The 21,063-nt window shown below is 43.8% G+C and overlaps 1 protein-coding gene across 1 annotated transcript in view; it reads left to right on the top strand.

The window, feature by feature from the left end:
• The window catches only part of fam135b (family with sequence similarity 135 member B), a 49,796-nt gene that overhangs the window by 954 nt on the left and 27,779 nt on the right, over window positions 1–21,063 (top strand). The window contains exon 2 of the mRNA XM_027016250.2: window positions 15,161–15,252. Within this exon, the coding sequence (XP_026872051.2) occupies window positions 15,176–15,252 (77 nt within the window). The 5' untranslated portion in view covers window positions 15,161–15,175. The remainder of the gene's footprint in view (window positions 1–15,160; window positions 15,253–21,063) is intronic.

Raw genomic sequence — 21,063 nt, 5'->3', positions numbered from 1 at the left:
TTTAAGTCCCATTTGGTCCAGTATACACCAGACGTTCAAAACAGATATGTCATAAACTCACATAGAGGGCAACATGAACTCTGACATGGAAATCAATGAAAATTCGTTAAGGGGGAAAATTTTCTTATTTAATTATACATTGATTTGAAGTGGAGATTGTAGGTCTATGACTGTTTCGCATGTGTCCAATTGGGGCTCCTCAAAAGTGATTTCTTTTTGTTTTGTAATCATCTCCAGGCATCAGCTGCTCTTACGTAAGTGTCTGTCATCAGGGCTGATCTTCTGTCTGCTTTTATCTGTATGGAGTGAGAACTTACTGAGGTTTCTGAAGTGGGTGATACTGTGAGTTATGGACAGTCAGAAAGTTGTGTTTAAAAGATGTAAGCAGAGGGGATCTAGTCCCCTCTGCAAGGTTTCCAGCTGGAAATGCTGTATATCGATGAGTAGTGTTTCCCTAACTCAAGGCTGCAGAAGGAATCACATGTCACCTTTTCATATGGACTAAAGTGAGCTCACCTCTAATGGCCAGGACAGTTAATATGCATAGTTTAAAACATAGGGCTTAAAACATAGGACTGTTTCTTCTTCAGAGATGGGTTTAGAGTATTTAAGATGATTTTTTTTTTTTTCAATATCTAAACCTTATTTTCAGTAAGCCCACCAGAGAATATAGCATGCAGAGAAATAAGGTGAAGGAGAAACCATTTGGTTAATCTTTAGATCTGCCTGAGGCTAGTGTAAAATCTGTGGTTAAGTCTTTGGTTAGCATGATTTATTTTAGGTTTAATCCTGCATGTGGTTAGTATAAAACTATGTGGTTTGGGTAAAAGAAAATGTCTGTTATGAGGGTAAAACTTGTCTGTACTTAGTCTGGAACCTGTCTGGCACAAAGATAGCTGCAAAAACACTTTATGTGAACACAGAATTGAGGGGATCACAACTTCCATGGGATGTTGCTTTAAATGAGAATGTGTGTTCTAGAATGTCCCCACACACACGCGCGCACACACACACGCACACACACACACACACACACACACACACACACACACACACACACACACACACACACACACACACACACACAAAATCACAAAACATCAAGGGGATATTGCTTTAAATGAGAATGTGTGCTGTAGAATGTCCTCTGTTTAGAACTGTTGTCCTGCTGCACTATGTAGGTTATCAAATATGTATGCACACATACATGCGTGCATACACACAAGGATGCACAGCCGCAAACACACACACACACACACACACACACACACACACACACACACACACACACACATCTGCTTTCAAGTCATGTCTCAGAGAGTACCAGAAACAGCAGAAAAATTCAGCCTGTGACATTTGACTTGTGTCTGTGGCATTTAAGCCCTGGCATAACAAACCTGAACTAGTTTGGGATGCAGACAGCCACCCTGAATAATGCCATGATGGGGGGGTGTGTGACTGGATTACTACTGACATCCCCATTAAACACTGCGTATCCCAGGAGAGTGGTACACCACTGAGTTACATGCTGGCAGCATCTGCAAACAGACGCAGGTCACATGTGCTGGCAGGGCGCAGACCGCTGATGTCAGAGAGGCAGTTCTGGCATGGAGAAACTGCAGGGCTTCCGGGTGACTCAGGATTGGCTAGGCTCCAATCTTCAGACAAATCACAATCCAATGGGCTGCACACTGGGAATAACAGTAACGCGTGGTTTTAATGTTGACCCACACTGACACCCCTCTGACTGAAACCGGCGAGGGCTTCGTGGCTAGGCTGACCCAGCTGTGGGGTAGGACAGAGAAGCCTACCTTCTGGGAACCTGTGGTGCCTCAGACTCGAAGGGGAGTCAGGGAGTCAGGGGAGAAGGTGATGGAGTTCCTGTGACTTTGCTTCTCACAATAAATCTAAATTCAGACAGAGTTCTGGAATTCTCAGATCAGGTCTCAAAATGTGAAACTTTTGTGCTATATCAAGTTATTAACTCCAAACAGGTGTGACAGTTATCATATGGAGAATGTAATGATCACCCAGACTGGCAGTTAGTTGACAGTTAGTTATCTCCTGTGCAGTAGTGTTGGGCAAGACATGGCAAATGGGAGCAACACTTCTAAATAATCTTCTAATACAGAAGACAAGGCACCAGAAGCTTCTGATATGGCTATAGCAACTGCATTTATTGATTATTATAGTAGAGTCACGGAACACTTATACCTATGGTAGCTCGTAGAAGACAAACAGGACAATCATTTATTCAAATGACCTACAAGTAGGACTCATAATCTGAGCTGTTAGGGCTAGTGTGTATGAGTTGGACTCATGATCTGAGCTGTTAGGGCTAGTGTGTGTGCGTAGGACTCATAATATGAGCTGTTAAGTCTATTCTGTGTGAGTAGGACTCATAATCTGAGTTGTTAGGCTTAGTGTGTATGAGTTGGACTCATGATCTGAGCTGTTAGGGCTAGTGTGTGTGCGTAGGACTCATAATCTGAGCTGTTAGGTCTAGTCTGTGTGAATAGGACTCATAATCTGAGCTGTTAGGGTTAGTGGGTGTGAGTAGTACTCATAATCTGAGCTGTTAGGGCTAGTGGGTGTTCTTAGGAATCAAGGGGCTAGTGTGTGTGAGTAGGACTCATGATCTGAGCAGTTAGGGCTAGTGGGTGTGCGTAGGACTCATGATCTGAGCAGTTAGGGCTAGTGGGTGTGCGTAGGACTCATGATCTGAGCTGTTAGGGCTAGTGGGTGTGCGTAGGACTCATAATCTGAGCTGTTAGGGCTAGTGGGTGTGCGTAAAACTCATGATCTGAGTTGCAGTGAGATCGTGCATCTAGAGGGCCAGACCCTCTCGTGTGATCTCTATAATTGCCTCCCAAAATACACCAGTGCACTAGGGTCGAGTGCATGCCGTATGAATCAAGCAGTGGGTCTGAGTCTGGTCTAATGATGTGATGATGCTCCCTGCATGCCATTTCATTCAGTGCAGTGCATGCATACCTGTAATGAAGGCAAGATTTACACTCTGGAAACCTGGAAAATGGAAAGCAATTTTCGGGGTGAGGTGAAGTTGATAAATAGAATTTAGGGCATGGCGAGGTTTATAAATAGAATTTAGAGGTGAGGTAAGGCTGATAAGAATCCATTCATTCCAACAGGGAACTTATAAAGTGCATTAGTAATTTGAACTTTGTGTAGTTGTGTGTGTGTGTGTGTGTGTGTGTGTGTGTGTGTGTGTGTGTGTGTGTGTGTGTGTTTTAGAGCAAAAGACTGCATGAAGGGGGATAAAACTACGTCCATGGCCACGTCCATGTTCCCATTGGATTAATCTCACGTACCAGACAGCTTCAACTCATGCGCCGACAGTACAAGCCAACGCCAAGATGTCTGCATACAAAGATGATCGTTTTTATGCACTGTTGTGGAGAGGCCTGTAAGAGTGACATCGGCAGGATTTTTGAGTCTCGTCTTATACTTTTGAACCCTATAAGACACAGACGCTATTCCAGTCATGCAGGACAGAGGAAAAGCATCAAACACCTCACTGGGCTCTGAATAAACAAACAGTGGTAATGAAAAAGGGTTAGAAAGGCAACAAATGATTAGATGGCAGAGATAGGAATACTTCTCAGCACAGTGCTGCAGCAGCACTATGAAGCTTTGTCTGTTGCCTGTGACATTTCACAGATTCCATGGTCCTAAACCCAAATCCTATGTTCTATAATGTAGAATTCTGGCCAGCAAGGTTAGTAACTGATGTAGAGAACCATCTCTTATGTTTTCTTCCTTTGCAATGTATGCATGTTTACAATACCACTTTATATACATAACTGAGCAATTTATTGGTGACTAAGCTACAGTACATTCTGTTTTGCCTTTCTAAGCTCAAGATGGGATGTGTCATGCAATGTTGCAGCTATGACCTCTTCATTTCCCCTGTAAAAGCATTCTGGAAGTGATCTGGGTATTCGACAGTTAACCCTTTTGGAGGTCAAGGCAGTTAACCTTTCAGGGGTCAAGATAAAAGCCTTCTGCGTTTTGGAGTGATTAGTGGTTGATGGGTTTAGCTCCATTTGAGGTGGAATAGAAATGATGTGGGCACAGACAAGCTTTCACATGTGCATTCTCACAAGCGTTCGCTTGGGCATTCTCACAAGCTTATGCACACACACACAGGGACACAGCCATAAACACCCATATGCATGTGCAAAGACATGCCAGCATGTCCACATACCCAGGTATGAAGATGAGTATATAAATGAACACTCATGCAAAACCACAGGGACATGTGCACACATAGCCTGAGTATAAACACACACAAACACACACACACACACACACTCACACACACACACACACACACACACTCACACACACACACACACACACACACACACACACACACACACACACACACACACACACACACACACCTATACCTATTTTCAGTCTTTATAGATACTGGAAATCCCTTCATTAAAAAAGATTCACATTCATTTAGCACATGCACTCTTCTACAGTGAATATCAATTACAGCGAGGTTGCCCAAGGACTCACAGGACAAGGGCCCGGTGCCTGTGGAAACCTACACACTCTTAATCCCTGTAATAAGGACCAGTGTGTTTACTGCGTCCCATAAGTGAGGGCTCTGCATCAGATGTAACAACAGCCTTTGTTCCAATAACTGTTTACTACATTCTGAAACTATAACATGCGTTTGGATTGCTTCACTTGTTCCCTTGCTACTATTCCCCATATAGAAAAATCTATTTAGTTCTCTGCTTAGGGAACTGGCAAGCAAAACAACGCTGCAGTTTTGGACACCATGTTCCAAGATGAGTTATGTTGGCAACACCATTGAAGTTTTGGACACTATGTTTCAAAAAGCGTTTGGTTGGCAACCTAGCAACAGTTATTATCCGATTCATGGACATAGTGAGAATTCTAGCACCACATATTCTAAAAAAACCTCACTGCCTCAAATTGCCAGATGTCTAATTCCCCCCAAAACGTGTCCTGGCACTGTATTAGACAGAAGCCCCACCTCCATGCAGCAGTGGGATCAAGCCCAGGGTTCAGTCCTGGAGGACAGCAGCAGGGTCAGCAGCTTTTGAAAAGAGCCCATATATATATATATATATATATATATATATATATATATATATATATATATCGCCTGCTCTGTCACTGTGGGAGCAAGGATATTTCTGGAGTTATGTACCGTGACTTTTCAGAATGTCAACAAAATGGAAAGGCATTCACCTCGTCTGTCGCCAACCAGTACATTTCATAAGCCATTTTGTGTTCAAGCGAATGAAGTGTGTATTTTGGTGCCAGTAATTCACTGCCAATTATAAATGAGCGTGTCAGAGTACTGGAAAGCCGAGCTCCGTAATAAATCTGACAGACATGCTTGGCGAAAAATGGAAAAAGGTTCATTTAAGAGCCGAATTTAACAAAAATATGTCATGGGTCTGCATTGTTGAGTTGTTATAGTGTTTTAGGGAAAAAACATTATCTAAGACAAAATGATGCAAGTCAATAATCGTAATATAGCAAAAAAGTCTGCGTTATGCAGTGCTGCTGATGTAGTGTGGATTCTGCACAGCTGTATCGTGCTCTTCGAGTGGAGATGGCCACGGAGTTACACACACAGACACCATCCAAGGTCGAGGGTTAAACAACAACAACAACAACAAAAATGTCACACACAATCTGAACAAAATGAAACCATGTTACTGAGTGCTACTCCATTAGCCGAGCACGTCGCTGACGGATCACGAAACCAGAACAAAGTGTTTGACATCCAAACACATTTTATTACACCATTCATCTGCACTCTCGTTCCCTCTCTGTCTCTCTTTGTCTGTCTCTCTCTTGCCTCTTTCTCTCTATGTCTCTCTTGCTCACCACTCTTTCTGTTTCCGTCTCTTTCTCAAAACACCAGAGGAGGCATGAAGACATGAAGGCCGTTGCGAATCCGAAGACGTTCAGGTCACACTGGAACATTAGTTTCCTCTCTACTGTTTTTTTTTTCTCTTTCTATCTTTCGTGGGTTAAATCAAAAGTACAACACTGAGATAAGCAGTCTGGGATTCTGACTGACCTAGACTAGGTCTGGGATGTCCTTGTACAGTACTTTGACTATTTAATAAGGAACACAATATTGTAAAATATTGTAAAATGTAAAATAGGTCCAGTGTTAGCAAACATGGTCATAAGTCTTTGTAATGATTTTGATAAATAATAGTTGCAGCAGCAAAATCACAAAATCAATAAAAATCACAAAATCTCGCTAAATACACTCGCTAACAAACTCCAGTCATAAGTTTTAGGTCTAAAGTGCTTATATAGCACCCTTTTCTCATTCATTGGATTTTGCAAGTTGACAATCTCTTCACCTCATTGGCCACATGACTTAAACACCTTTGAAGCAGAACTAAGTGCTTACTGCTAACAGCTAATGTGCTTATAGCTGTTGTACGCGATGTTGCTTTGCTATCGTCCATCGCCACTAAAGGAGTCCAACTCTGGCCTTCAGTGCCAGACCCTCCATCCAAACCTTTTTCTAAAGCCCCTTCCTTTGATGGCATGCACGCTTAGCAACTTACCTACCCTTCTCCATGCGCAGGGTAAATAACGGACAGGTAGAGAGCACCGCCACCTTATAGAAACGTTTCCTTATTGCTTATTACAGCTGGATTGTGTTGGTTACAGAGCCCAGGACAGTCCCAGAGGCTTTCTTTAGAGCAACAATTTTTCCTGATGACTCTCAGGATATAAAGACATTTTAGCGTCCTTAAAGGAGATTGCTCACATCAGCTAAAACTCAAATCTTATGTGGAAATTTTATTTTATTTTTTACCTCAGGCTAAGAAACTGGAAGGGTTATCTATGACAGATAATATTGCGAACATCCATAAAGACCAGAGGCCACCTCTTCAATAGGAGATGTCAGATTGCAATATAAATCACTGTAATCACTTTAATCTGATTATGTGTAAGCAATATAATTGCCTTACAAAAACCCATAAAGATTTAAAGACTGTTTTGTCACCTTTAATAATTTAAGCAGTACACAATGTTTTAGCACTTTAAATGTAGTTTACAGCAATTATTACAATAAGAGGCTGCTACACAGAGGAAACCACCAGATAGAACCACCCCAAACAGAATTACTTATAGCATTAAAACAAGTTCAATTACTTTAAAGGTGCAGTTACTAAAATTTTCTAAGGATCTCTATGGACCGGAAGCTCTCGTATATGGTTTAAACGTCACAACTCGTAAATAATTCAATGAGAGTCAGTAGGCTGCATTCATCACTGTAGCTCAGTAGCTTGTTCACTCTTTTGCTGCGAGACCTGTTGTGTGATCTGAATGAGTTTGGGCAAAAGAATGAGCTTTGCATTTCTCCATGTACACAGCTCCGGTTTAACCCCTGACTTGGTGCAGTGGCGCTGTCACGTGTTCCTGCTGTGTTTGTTCAGTTTGATATCCGCTCACCGGTGAGACGTCGTGATTACACAGACAGGCCAACAAACTGAATAGACATTTTAAATTCAGATCACCAAGTTTTAATGTCTTTTTCTCACTCTCCATTGCACTCAGTCTGAATCAATGTCTCTCGCTCTTAGAGGACAAAATGTCCACTCAGGTGCCAACTGCCCCCCCGGCCCCCAGACCAAATGTCCCGGTGCCTCTGGCGGATAGCAGGCTGGACTGCAGCCAACTGAGCAATATCGTGATTGCAAACAATCATAGAGAAGGGGAAGGAGACTCCTGGGGTGACCCTGGGAGTATGGGCTCAGGAAGGAGCCTTAAGAGGGAGCTGTCACACCCTGGACCACTGACCCTGTAGAGAGAGCTGTTATACACTGAACCACTGACCCTGTAGAGAGAGCTATGTCACACCCTGGACCACTGACCCTGTAGAGACAGCTATTTTACACACTGAACCACTGACCCTGTAGAGACAGCTATTTTACACACTGAACCACTGACCCTGTAGAGAGAGCTATGTGACACACTGAACCACTGACCCTGTAGAGAGAGCTGTCACACCCTGAACCACTGACCCTGTAGAGAGAGCTGTTACACACTAAACCACTGACCCTGTAGACAGAGCTATGTTACACACTGAACCACTGACCCTGTAGAGAGAGCTATTATACACTGAACCACTGACCCTGTAGAGAGAGCTGTTACACACTGAACCACTGACCCTGTAGAGAGAGCTGTCACACCCTGAACCACTGACCCTGTAGAGAGAGCTGTTATACACTGAACCACTGACCCTGTAGAGAGAGCTGTTACACACTAAACCACTGACCCTGTAGAGAGAGCTATGTTACACACTGAACCACTGACCCTGTAGAGAGAGCTATTATACACTGAACCACTGACCCTGTAGAGAGAGCTATGTGACACACTGAACCACTGACCCTGTAGAGAGAGCTGTCACACCCTGAACCACTGACCCTGTAGAGAGAGCTGTTATACACTGAACCACTGACCCTGTAGAGAGAGCTGTTACACACTAAACCACTGACCCTGTAGAGAGAGCTGTTACACACTGAACCACTGACCCTGTAGAGAGAGCTGTCACACTCTGAACCACTGACCCTGTAGAGAGAGCTGTTATACACTGAACCACTGACCCTGTAGAGAGAGCTGTTACACACTAAACCACTGACCCTGTAGAGAGAGCTGTTACACACTGAACCACTGACACTGTAGAGAGAGCTGTCACACTCTGAACCACTGACCCTGTAGAGAGAGCTATGTGACACTCTGAACCACTGACCCTGTAGAGAGAGCTGTTACACACTGAACCACTGACCCTGTAGAGAGAGCTGTTACACACTGAACCACTGACCCTGTAGAGAGAGCTGTTACACTCTGAACCACTGACCCTGTAGAGAGAGCTATGTGACACACTGAACCACTGACACTGTAGAGAGAGCTGTCACACCCTGAACCACTGACCCTGTAGAGAGAGCTGTTACACACTGAACCACTGACCCTGTAGAGAGAGCTGTTACACACTGAACCACTGACCCTGTAGAGAGAGCTGTTACACACTGAACCACTGACCCTGTAGAGAGAGCTGTTACACACTGAACCACTGACCCTGTAGAGAGAGCTATTATACACTGAACCACTGACCCTGTAGAGAGAGCTATGTGACACACTGAACCACTGACCCTGTAGACAGAGCTGTTACACACTGAACCACTGACCCTGTAGACAGAGCTGTTACACACTGAACCACTGACCCTGTAGAGAGAGCTGTTACACACTGAACCACTGACCCTGTAGAGAGAGCTGTTACACACTGAACCACTGACCCTGTAGAGAGAGCTGTTACACACTGAACCACTGACCCTGTAGAGAGAGCTGTTACACACTAAACCACTGACCCTGTAGAGAGAGCTGTTACACACTGAACCACTGACACTGTAGAGAGAGCTGTCACACTCTGAACCACTGACCCTGTAGAGAGAGCTATGTGACACTCTGAACCACTGACCCTGTAGACAGAGCTGTTACACACTGAACCACTGACCCTGTAGAGAGAGCTGTGTCATGTTATTGATTAAGTGTGAGTACAGAAATGTCACTTATGGAGAGATGGAGGTAGAGAAAAAAAGTGAGGAAGGGAATGAGAGAAAGAAATTCATGCACAAGAGCAAGAGAAAAATAGTTTTAGTGTGTGTGTGTGTGTGTGTGTGGTTATGTGATCACATATGAACACTAAACTGCCTACTTTAGCTGACAGAAATGTACATTATTTAATTACCTCCTGTGTACAACATATGCACAATATGTGTCTTCTCTCTGAAGGGTGGTGTAAAGCTTTTGCAAGCCAGAGTCCTCGCTCCAGAACCCAGGACTAGCTCTTTAATTCAAGCCTGCAGGTAGAATCAATTAATGAAAACAACTGAGAATGATATAAAATCATGATAGCGCTTTTGTGTCTCGAACCTGAATGTTTATTGTCGAGCCTGGCTTCGTTGGGCTGACCTGGAGACAGTATCTAAATGGAGTGGGCCACCCCGAGCTGCTCAATGCTACCAGCACAGTGGGTTTCGCTTTTTTGCTATGGAGTAGGGCTCCTGGGACAGGAAAACTTGGCCTTCTGGGACTCACTGTTTGAATAACTGGAGATAGAGGCTGCTCTGGCTCGAGGTTACCCACAGGGCTAGGGGGCCAGGAGCAGTCCTGCTATGGTTCACAACCAAAGTATAGATTTTTTTTTCTTTCCTTTAAAAAGCTAAATCACTGATGATGAAAGCAGAGGGGGGGCAGATGTCTGCTCTGAGGGAAAGTGCCGTGGGTTTGAGGAAACAGAATTTCCCAGTTCTCCTAGTGCCACTTTCAGGGACCCTCTTGGACTGGCCCCCTCTTTCTCATTAAAATAACACAGTGCAGGGGTGATGATACATACCTTTCTGCTTCCGCTCTGACAGAATATATTGAGATTTGTGTAAACTCTGATTCGGGAGCTGCTAAATATTTAGCCTTGTATTAACGCCAAGGAATTCATGCAGTCATTTTTCTTACTCCTCTGTGAACATTCATGAGAGCATGATCTTCTCAGTTAAGGAGCTTTTGTGCTGAGAGCTGTACAGGCCTGTACATGCACCTCACCCTCTCTGTGTCTCTCACCTTAAAAAAGTGCATCTCTAATTTGTTAGGTTCTGACTCATCTGTAACATCTAATACCACATTTTCCACCTTGAACTTGAATTACTTTAGAGGCTAGTTTTAGACAGTAGAAGTACTGTTCTAGAAGTATTTATTTCTTTCAGATGTCAGTGCTTGATTCCAAAGAGATTTTGATTCTCAACATTCAGAAATCCAATTCAGAAATCCAGTAACCCAGAGTGGGATGGCAATGCAACGTTTGAGGCACTTTGATATCTACTACTAGATATTAGGCTTGTACATGGTCATGCACCTTCTACACTCTGCACTTCTCTCCACAAACATCCCTGTGTGAAGTCTGCTATGCCCATGCATTACCAAGCCATACATTTAGTTTTTTTGCCTTTCTTTTTATCTCACTGTGTCTTTTGCCTACACTTGCTGATCCTGTCTACTCCTGTGGTGATATTTGACTGTTATTTGCCTTTTTGGCTTGTTCATCCTGTTTGCCCCTGTATGATATTGGACTGTTTGATTATTCTCCTCTCCTCTTTTTGCGGATGTTCGATAAATCTGTTTTTATACTTGCACATGGTTCTTCTCGTCCACCCGAAACATCACAGAAGACTTTGCCACCAGCATGGACACAGCAAGCCAACACCGCACACCAGAAGCCTTGATTTCGGAACTCATCCAGGACATCTCAGAACAAGGGAGATTGTTAGGAGACCTTCACAGTGAGCAGAAATCTGGCACATTATAGTAGCAATATAGTATAGTTCCAGTTGCCCAGCGGCACTGCACGCCTGCTTCCACCTCCAAATCAGCAACCACTCTCGTCTCTCCCAGCCCGGCCCAGTCCGAATTCAAGGTGGCACTGCCCGACAAGTTCAGTGGTAACTGTTCAAAGTGTAACAGTTTCCTGCCTCAGTGTTCACTGTATGTTGTACTTTCACCGTCTGGGACCGATTCATCCAAAGCAGCTAATGTTGTAGATCTGTTCATGAGCAAAGCCTTGGACTGATCCAAGGCAGTTTGGAAAGGAGAACAAATTCAGTTCATGTCTTACAAGAAACTCATTGAGCATTTTAAAGCCATCTTTGATCACCCAGCAAAGGGCAAGGATGCAGGAGAAAGACTTCTCCAGCTGACACAAGGCACGACAACAGCAGCAAAGTACGTCCTCGTTTTCCACACCTGATCTGTGGAGAGCAGATGGAATGAATCTGCACTCTGTGCTGTCTTCTTTAAGTGGCTCAATGACAAAGTACAAACAGAGCTTGTAAGCAGGGATGGTCGTTTGTCCTTAGAGAAGCTCATGAAAATATGTTTGGATATGTTGCTAAAAGAGCAGAAGAAAAAATCCAAAGCTGGATCGAGCAAAAAAAAAGAAAAGAACAGACCTTTGAACTTACCGGGCTGTACAGAGGTGTGGATTCTGGTCTGTGGCAGCCCATCTTACTTCCCTCTTAAAGCGAGGAAAACCAAGCTCAACTGGACAAGTGACGCTGACAAGGTCATGTCAATTCACCACTGCACCTTTGCTGAAACACCCTGATCCCATCCAACAGTTCGTCGTGAATGGATATTAAGACAGGTGCCATTCTTTCCTGAACATATGGGTCTCCTGCAAAAGTGTATCTTCGTGTATATTTTCACAGGACATGGCCTTGCAGAAAGAAATGATCACATCAGAGACGAGGGACTTACGCTGACGGAGAAGCAACACGGGCTAGAAGGGGCAGCAGTTTGTTGTCTGGTACTCACAGACCATCAACACCTGGAATACCTCTGAAGAGCAAAGGGACTGAACCCCTGGCAAGCAGTGTGGGGATTCCAATATCTCATATCCTCCTGGTACCAAAAACACCAAAGTTGATGCACTCTCCAGGGTTCACCCTAATGACTGCAATCTCATAGAAATAATCTCTATTTTGCTCCCCTGACTTGTCCAGCTGCATTATAGGTAAGAGAGACTCATGGCATTGGTCATTCAGGTATTAGAAGCACAGCAAATCCTGAATGACAAATACTGTCAGCAATACTCAAGCCAGATGTCGAAAGGATTGTAAAGTCATGTTCTATCTCTGCTATTTCCATCCTTGTTCACCCCTTGCAGTAGAATGTGCACCACCCTTAAGGCTAGTTTACCAGATGTATTTCATGTCAATGAACCTATTGAACTCAACTCAGGTACTTTGGCATCGTAGATGATATTGTGTGAACAGAGCACCTCAGTTTACCTGGTGTATGTGAAGAGCTTTAATGAACTGAAACTGAACGTGATGGCAAGTCTCTCGTCTGGATATCACCCCCGGTCTAACTGAAAGCTTACAAGCTCAGAGGTTTTCTCCACAGCTACCAAAAGCTTCACTCAGCCATCTACTGGTCTAACCTCTAAGGTGATCAGCCCCCAGTATTACCCTTGCCAGATGCCAGATCCACAGAAATGCCAGCAGAAAGAGTGGTTCTAAAATGCCAAAAACATATAGAACAAACAAATGTCCAAATAAACAAGGCCATTTGATGACAGAAAGAACACGTTGACCATCATCACAGCAAAAACCCCACTTAAAGACCAGGCGACAGGTAATGGTCTACCACTAGAGACAAGAGTCAGGCTCCCCCATCATAAGATGGGCCAAATGTTGTGGGAAATCATGGTGAAATCCTGGATGAAATCAACAAGGTTACTGTAACATGTGAACAGACAAGAATGAAGCAGGATACGAATGTGAGGTGGCTTTACCGAGGACCATGGTGGACAAAGAATGAACCAGGAAACAAAAACACTGAAACTAGAAACAGAAATGCATAAAAAAGAGAACCTCAAACCAAAGACACAAACTAATGCAAGACCCCAGACTAAAGCGAACTCAAGGGCCTATATACACTGAACACACACCTGGGGCAGAGTAGACATGGGCGGAGTAACAGAACAGACACAGGTGAAAGGTGTGGCTAAGGGGCGGAGCAAGGGCAGGGACAGAATCAAAACAAAATAGGCACATGGCAGGGAAACAAGGAGCACGAGGACAGGGAAACAAGGAGCACGAGGACAGGGAAACAAGGAGCACGAGGACAGAGAAACAAGCACGAGGACAGGGAAACAAGGAGCACGAGGACAGGGAAACAAGGAGCACGAGGACAGGGAAACAAGGAGCACGAGGACAGGGAAACAAGCACGAGGACAGGGAAACAAGGAGCACGAGGACAGGGAAACAAGGAGCACGAGGACAGAGAAACAAGGAGCACGAGGACAGGGAAACAAGGAGCACGAGGACAGGGAAACAAGCACGAGGACACGGAAACAAGGAGCACGAGGACAGGGAAACAAGGAGCACGAGGACAGGGAAACAAGGAGCACGAGGACAGGGAAACAAGGAGCACGAGGACAGGGAAACAAGCACGAGGACAGGGAAACAAGGAGCACGAGGACAGGGAAACAAGGAGCACGAGGACAGAGAAACAAGGAGCACGAGGACAGGGAAACAAGGAGCACGAGGACAGGGAAACAAGGAGCACGAGGACAGGGAAACAAGGAGCACGAGGACAGGGAAACAAGGAGCAGGAGGACAGAGAAACAAGGAGCACGAGGACAGGGAAACAAGGAGCACGAGGACAGGGAAACAAGGAGCACGAGGACAGGGAAACAAGGAGCACGAGGACAGAGAAACAAGGAGCACGAGGACAGGGAAACAAGGAGCACGAGGACAGGGAAACAAGGAGCACGAGGACAGGGAAACAAGGAGCAGGAGGACAGAGAAACAAGGAGCACGAGGACAGGGAAACAAGGAGCACGAGGACAGGGAAACAAGGAGCACGAGGACAGGGAAACAAGGAGCACGAGGACAGGGAAACAAGGAGCACGAGGACAGAGAAACAAGGAGCACGAGGACAGGGAAACAAGCACGAGGACAGGGAAACAAGGAGCACGAGGACAGGGAAACAAGGAGCACGAGGACAGAGAAACAAGGAGCACGAGGACAGGGAAACAAGGAGCACGAGGACAGGGAAACAAGCACGAGGACAGGGAAACAAGGAGCACGAGGACAGGGAAACAAGGAGCACGAGGACAGAGAAACAAGCACGAGGACAGGGAAACAAGGAGCACGAGGACAGGGAAACAAGGAGCACGAGGACAGGGAAACAAGCACGAGGACAGGGAAACAAGGAGCACGAGGACAGGGAAACAAGGAGCATGAGGACAGGGAAAACACATGATAAGGGAAAGTATATAAGGGAAACAGATCCTTTGAACAAGGCAGGGCAAATTGTAATTTGTAATTTGTAGATATTGTTATATACGATACCCCAGCATTCTTTGCCAGACTGAAAACAAAACAATATTTACTTAATATTGTTACTAACTTAAACTATTGCAATATTTCATACTACAATTTATTGGCCAATGGCTAGTTGATATCGCCCCCCCCCCCCCCCCGTGTCTCTCTGTCTCTCTCTATCTCTCTCTCTCTCTCTCTGTCTATTTCTGTGTGCCTGTCTGTCTTTCTAGGTGATGGAATAGGTGATGTCTGAAGTACAGGGCACTGTGGAGTTTTCTGTGGAACTGCATAAATTTCACAATGTGGATCTCTTCCAGAGAGGGTAAGTTTGTCTGCACACTGTTACACTATGCCTTCAGAACATCTTATACTAAACACTACCTTCAGTTAACCCTATAATAAACACTGCTTCCTGACCACACAAGACTTCACATACCACATACTGCACGCTGCATCTGGCAGATGAGTTACATATATTTATCAAAATGACAAAGTGTGTGTTTGCTCCCTGGTTATTCCACTGTATTTACTTACCCTTACCTACATCCAAGATGGAAGTAGGTGTGGGTAATGGTTTAATGTAAAACGTAATACACTTATCTGAGTTAAAATGATAACAACAACAACAACAACAATAATAATAATGCAACCCAATTATTATGCATTATACTTGTTTAGATATTGTAATGAGGCAATACATATGATATTATAAGTTGCAGAAATGCAGCATAAGAAATACTTTATTAATCAGTTACAGTTGGCCCGGCTGGCTCGTTAAGAATGCAACAAATGGGAGACAACAACAACTTAGTGAATAAATGTATACATTTTATTTTAGCAAAAGTGGTTAACAGTTCCTACAGTCTACATAGCACACTCGGTTCACACATGAGAGTACAGGTACATATGAGAGTACAGGTACACATGGGAGTACAGGTACATATGGGAGTACAGGTACACATGAGAGTACAGGTACACATGGGAGTACAGGTACACATGAGAGTACAGGTACATATGAGAGTACAGGTACATATGACTACAGGTACACATGGGAGTACAGGTACACATGAGTACAGGTACACATGAGAGTACAGGTACACATGAGAGTACAGGTACATATGAGAGTACAGGTACACATGAGAGTACAGGTACATATGAGAGTACAGGTACACATGGGAGTACAGGTACACATGAGTACAGGTACACATGAGAGTACAGGTACATATGAGAGTACAGGTACATATGACTACAGGTACACATGGGAGTACAGGTACACATGAGTACAGGTACACATGAGAGTACAGGTACATATGGGAGTACAGGTACACATGAGAGTACAGGTACACATGAGAGTACAGGTACACATGGGAGTACAGGTACATATGAGAGTACAGGTACACATGACTACAGGTACACATGGGAGTACAGGTACACATGAGTACAGGTACACATGAGAGTACAGGTACATATGGGAGTACAGGTACACATGAGAGTACAGGTACACATGAGAGTACAGGTACACATGGGAGTACAGGTACATATGAGAGTACAGGTACATATGACTACAGGTACACATGGGAGTACAGGTACACATGAGTACAGGTACACATGAGAGTACAGGTACATATGGGAGTACAGGTACATATGAGAGTACAGGTACATATGGGAGTACAGGTACACATGGGAGTACAGGTACACATGGGATTACAGGTACATATGAGAGTACAGGTAGCCTATGAAGAGAGAAAAACTCTGTCTAGAGTGCTCTTGGTCCCTTTATAAGCCATTTTACCTAAATACTCTTGGGTGTGTTTCATAAAAAGAACCCCACCCCAGTCCTGCAATACCCAAACCAGGCAGAAGAGGACATGGGGGTCATCACACAATATACAAACACACAACATACAAAAACACATTACAACTACAAAAAGAGAAAGGAAATTTAACTCACAAAATCCCAGGCCCTTACTTTTCACAGAGCACAAAACATCATTGTAACCCCAAATATTTTCAAAAGTAGTCAGCTCATACACAACAGAATAAATTCTAAAATCTAACACTTCGTCAATCTTTTAAACACAATTACAATACTGCTGCCAGTCTGACCCTCGAACAAATCCACACTTCCATCTTAGATTGCCCTAGAAAAAAATTCAAGAGTTGACATTGTGCTTTCTTCTGTGTGTAATTGTACCCAAAAATAAGGAGTGTCCTTGTAAAACAACCCAAAACTGATAAAAAATATTTGCTAAAAGACTAAACAAAGACATCAACCTCAGGGAAATACCATATTACTGTGAAAAACTGCTTCCCTCATGCCACAATGCGGTCAGTGCAAATCTCCATTTCCCTAGATGTGGTGACACAAGGCGCCAAGACTTTCCATTCAAGTGGGCAGCTACTCTGTCCACATCGCACAGCTCAGGACCCACTGGTGTTACCAAAGAGAGGCAATCTTTCAATATCCACTCAGACAAAGACAGGTTCACGTCACACCCCCCAAGTCTCTGAAGCACCACATAGGTTAAAGGTCTCCACACCAGGTTTGCAGGCCCGGTGAGAAGTCTCTGCAAAAACCGAGGATAAAAGGCTGCAACCCTGCGGGCAAACTGTACAAGCCCCCGACTGCCATCTTCTTTAGATAAAAACAACACACTCTGAGAGATCCAGTGTAGCTTGTCCCAAAAGAAGTGCACTGACGCGGCTTGGAGATCGTGTGAGAGAGTTTGCCACAACTGACCAATCAAAAGTGACTACATACTGGTATCAACACCCCCTTAGGCCAAGGTTCAGTTATCACAGCTGTAGGAAATCACAGCTGGTAGGACAGTGACCTACAGTCTTGAATCTATTGACCATTTGTGATGTGCAGGGCCAACATGACCACTGTGAGATGATCTCTGTGAGAGAACACAGCTATGCACAGCAGTGGGAGTAGATGAGAACAAGACTCTGTAGACCAGAGCTTGGCCTACAAAACTCATGACCTTGGAGTTGTTAGCACTTTGCTCTACCTGCTCTAAGACGGGAGCTGCAGGAAGAGCCAGTGCCTACCCTGTGGCTTGCGTTTCCTATCATGCTTACAAGGGCTGTTGTGGGCCAGACTATGGTACAGCCATTAAAGCATTTTATGTATTCCAGCCCTAATGTACATACATAAAAGGCCAATGTGAATTAGAATAGGGCAAACTCTTATAATTACAATGGTGCAAAAGCCCTATTTTAAGTAGCTCTAACATAGAAGGTTTGTAAGTGTAAATGAATTATTGACTGTAGTTTATCTTGTTTCTTCTGTTAATAACTCTAGTATAAATTACTCTCTAAAATATGTAGCTAAACAGATCTACAATTACCCTACAGACACTTGGTTCAGCCGTGATAGCACAAAACCAGCTGCTTTCGCCCGATCCTTAAACATCAACTACACTCATTTTCTCTTGGATCATTTCTAATTATAAATTGACCCAGTAGAGTTCTATATAAGACAGCAGCAGTGTCAGAGAAGGAGAGTAAAGTTCTAGCGCACACACCACTGTGCTCACTTCCTCCTCTGAGCTGTCAGCCTTCTCCTGAGAGAGCGGGGCCCTCCTCCTGTGCCAGTCCCATAGAATAATCACGGCACTGATGCAAAGGAAAGATCACCCATAATGCCATACAATATGTAGGATGTGTGTGTGTGTGTGTGTGTGTGTGTGTGTGTGTGTGTGTGTGTGTGTGCACGGATTTGTGCTTATGCGTTTCTGTTCTGATTAATAACTGACATCTGGTTATAGCTCGGCTCAAACACCCATTTGGGACAGATTAAAAATTATTTCTTTTATCTTATCTATCTCTTTCTCTTTCTCTGTCCCTCCCTCTGTTATTTGGAAAAGCTCAATTATTTTCATATTAAAATAGCCTTTATTAAAAAGACAGAGCACTATTATTTACTTGGGTATCCTGATTTGCATCTTGGTTTTTTAGGTACCGGCCGCTGTGTAGCGCTACAGAGGTGGTATAATTGTATATCATATAAGAAGATGTCAGTGGAATGCCCAGAAGCATCACATGTGAGCAGATCTTTGATGAATCAGAGTGCAGTTAGTTCTACAGAGAAGCGTGTCGCACCAGTACAGTCTGTGTGGTAGGCTGAGACTGCAGTAAATCTCTGGTTTGAGTGCTTCTAGTGTCTATCACTGTAGTCTGAATCACTGTAAGTTTAAATCACCACTGTGTCTTGTCTTGTAATTAAATGGTGGTGTAAATCCTTCGCTGGCTTTAGTGTAATCTAACATAAAAAGACGAGTCTAAATTCCAATTTGATAAATCACTAAATGGCTTTGAAATACAAAACAGAAGATTTCGTAAAAATGTTTTTAGAATTATAGACTACTAGTATAAATGTGTAAATGGCCCTAAATTAGAAGACGTGAATAATTGTAGCGTAAATTATCAGTGCCGATAAGTAATCTAAATGAATCTAATAATCATTAAATGCCCCTACGAGTGTGACTGAGTGTAATGCAAAGCACTGTGGTTTAAATGATGGTACTGGGAAATCATCGCGTTTCAGGTGTATGGTGGTGTTAACATCTTATTGTCCTTTGTTTCTGAGATGTTTATTGTCATTTATAGTATATCCTGTCCTTGTGTTCAGCACTTTGGTCAACTCTTGTTTTAAATGTGCTTTATACATAAAATTTACTTACGAAATGGCAAAATCAGTGCACTGCAGGTCCATGGCAGCATAAATGACAGCACAAGGGAATCCAGCACAATGCAAGCCCATTCACTGATGCCTAACGGGCTGTTTGTGCTCAGCCCCTGAGGTCTGTGGAGCAGTACAATGTGATGAAAGTGATGAAACAAACAAACAGAAATCAAAGCAGAGCCACCATGATGGTTGCAGGACAGTCCCAGTTAGGCTGTAGGAAGTACTTCTGGAGAGGGAGAGCGATGAACCATACCATCCAACCAGAGGAGAACGTGCCATCAGCTGTGCTGAGTTGACGTCATCTGTCTGCAAACTTCTATGGGAGAATTACTTTTTATTCTTTAAACTGATAGTTGAAAGAAAGCGAGGAAAACTGATTTATTGTCACTTAACAACAAATAAAGACCAAATGCTGGAGTGAGGGTTTCATTATCTGGATTATTTACTTACATTTGTAGCGCTGTAATTGCCAACCAGATATGACAGTAGTGCAGTTGGAGACAGAGTTCTATAAGGGGAAAAATGCATTCAAATACATGACGGAAACTGTAATATGCAGAGTCATTAATGTAATGTATGTTAGTGAATTCACATTGCTGTCTTACAGCGCTACACAGCTTAGTGTGTTTCTCCTCTGCAATGAAGTTAGTTCACTTTATGAAAGCACTGAACTGTGCAGTGGTGTGGCTCACCCAAATTCTTTTTTTGTTTTATTGGTTTGATAACCATCAGATCAGATGTCCTTTAAAACCCATCATCACGAGATGACCTTAAATCTAATCTTCATGGACCACAAGATGGTCTTTAAAACCCACCTCTGTGGACCACAAGATGGCCTTAAACTCATATTCATGGACCAGCCAGTGGTCTTTTAAGACCATCTCTATGGACTACAAATGGCCTTAAAGCCCATCTCCATAGACCACAAGATGACCTTTAAATCCCATCTACATGGACCACAAGATGGCCTTAAAGTTTCATAGACCACCAGACAGTCTTTAAAGCCCATCTCTGTGAACCACCAAATGACCTTTAAAGCCCATTTCCATGGATCTCAAGATGGCCTTTATGCACTCAGAGCAGTTCACCACAGTCCGTATACAGTGTGGGTGAGTCAGATGTTTGCAGTTGTGTACTTAAGCCAGACGAACCAGGATCGGGTTGGCGCTGACCTGTCTGGGCTTTGATACAAGCCAGTGGACATGGAAGACAAGATGGCCTTAAGGCTAATTTTCATGGACCACCAGATGGAGAACCACCTAGCTAGTACTAGGGCCATCTGTATGTGTCAGTAATGTGTCATTTATTATTCATGGCCTGTAGGCGTTAATGGTTGCTCATTTGGACAGTGCTTGGCTGTTGTGCTGTGCAGTGAAGTGGTCAGTGAGGTGTACTAAGACTGCAGACAAGGGATTTTACACTGAGCACCAGCTCAGACTC

Source organism: Electrophorus electricus, chromosome 2, assembly GCF_013358815.1.
Source record: "Electrophorus electricus isolate fEleEle1 chromosome 2, fEleEle1.pri, whole genome shotgun sequence".
In the NCBI taxonomy this organism is placed as follows: domain Eukaryota; kingdom Metazoa; phylum Chordata; class Actinopteri; order Gymnotiformes; family Gymnotidae; genus Electrophorus; species Electrophorus electricus.
This window is presented reverse-complemented; position numbering and strand designations above follow the sequence as displayed.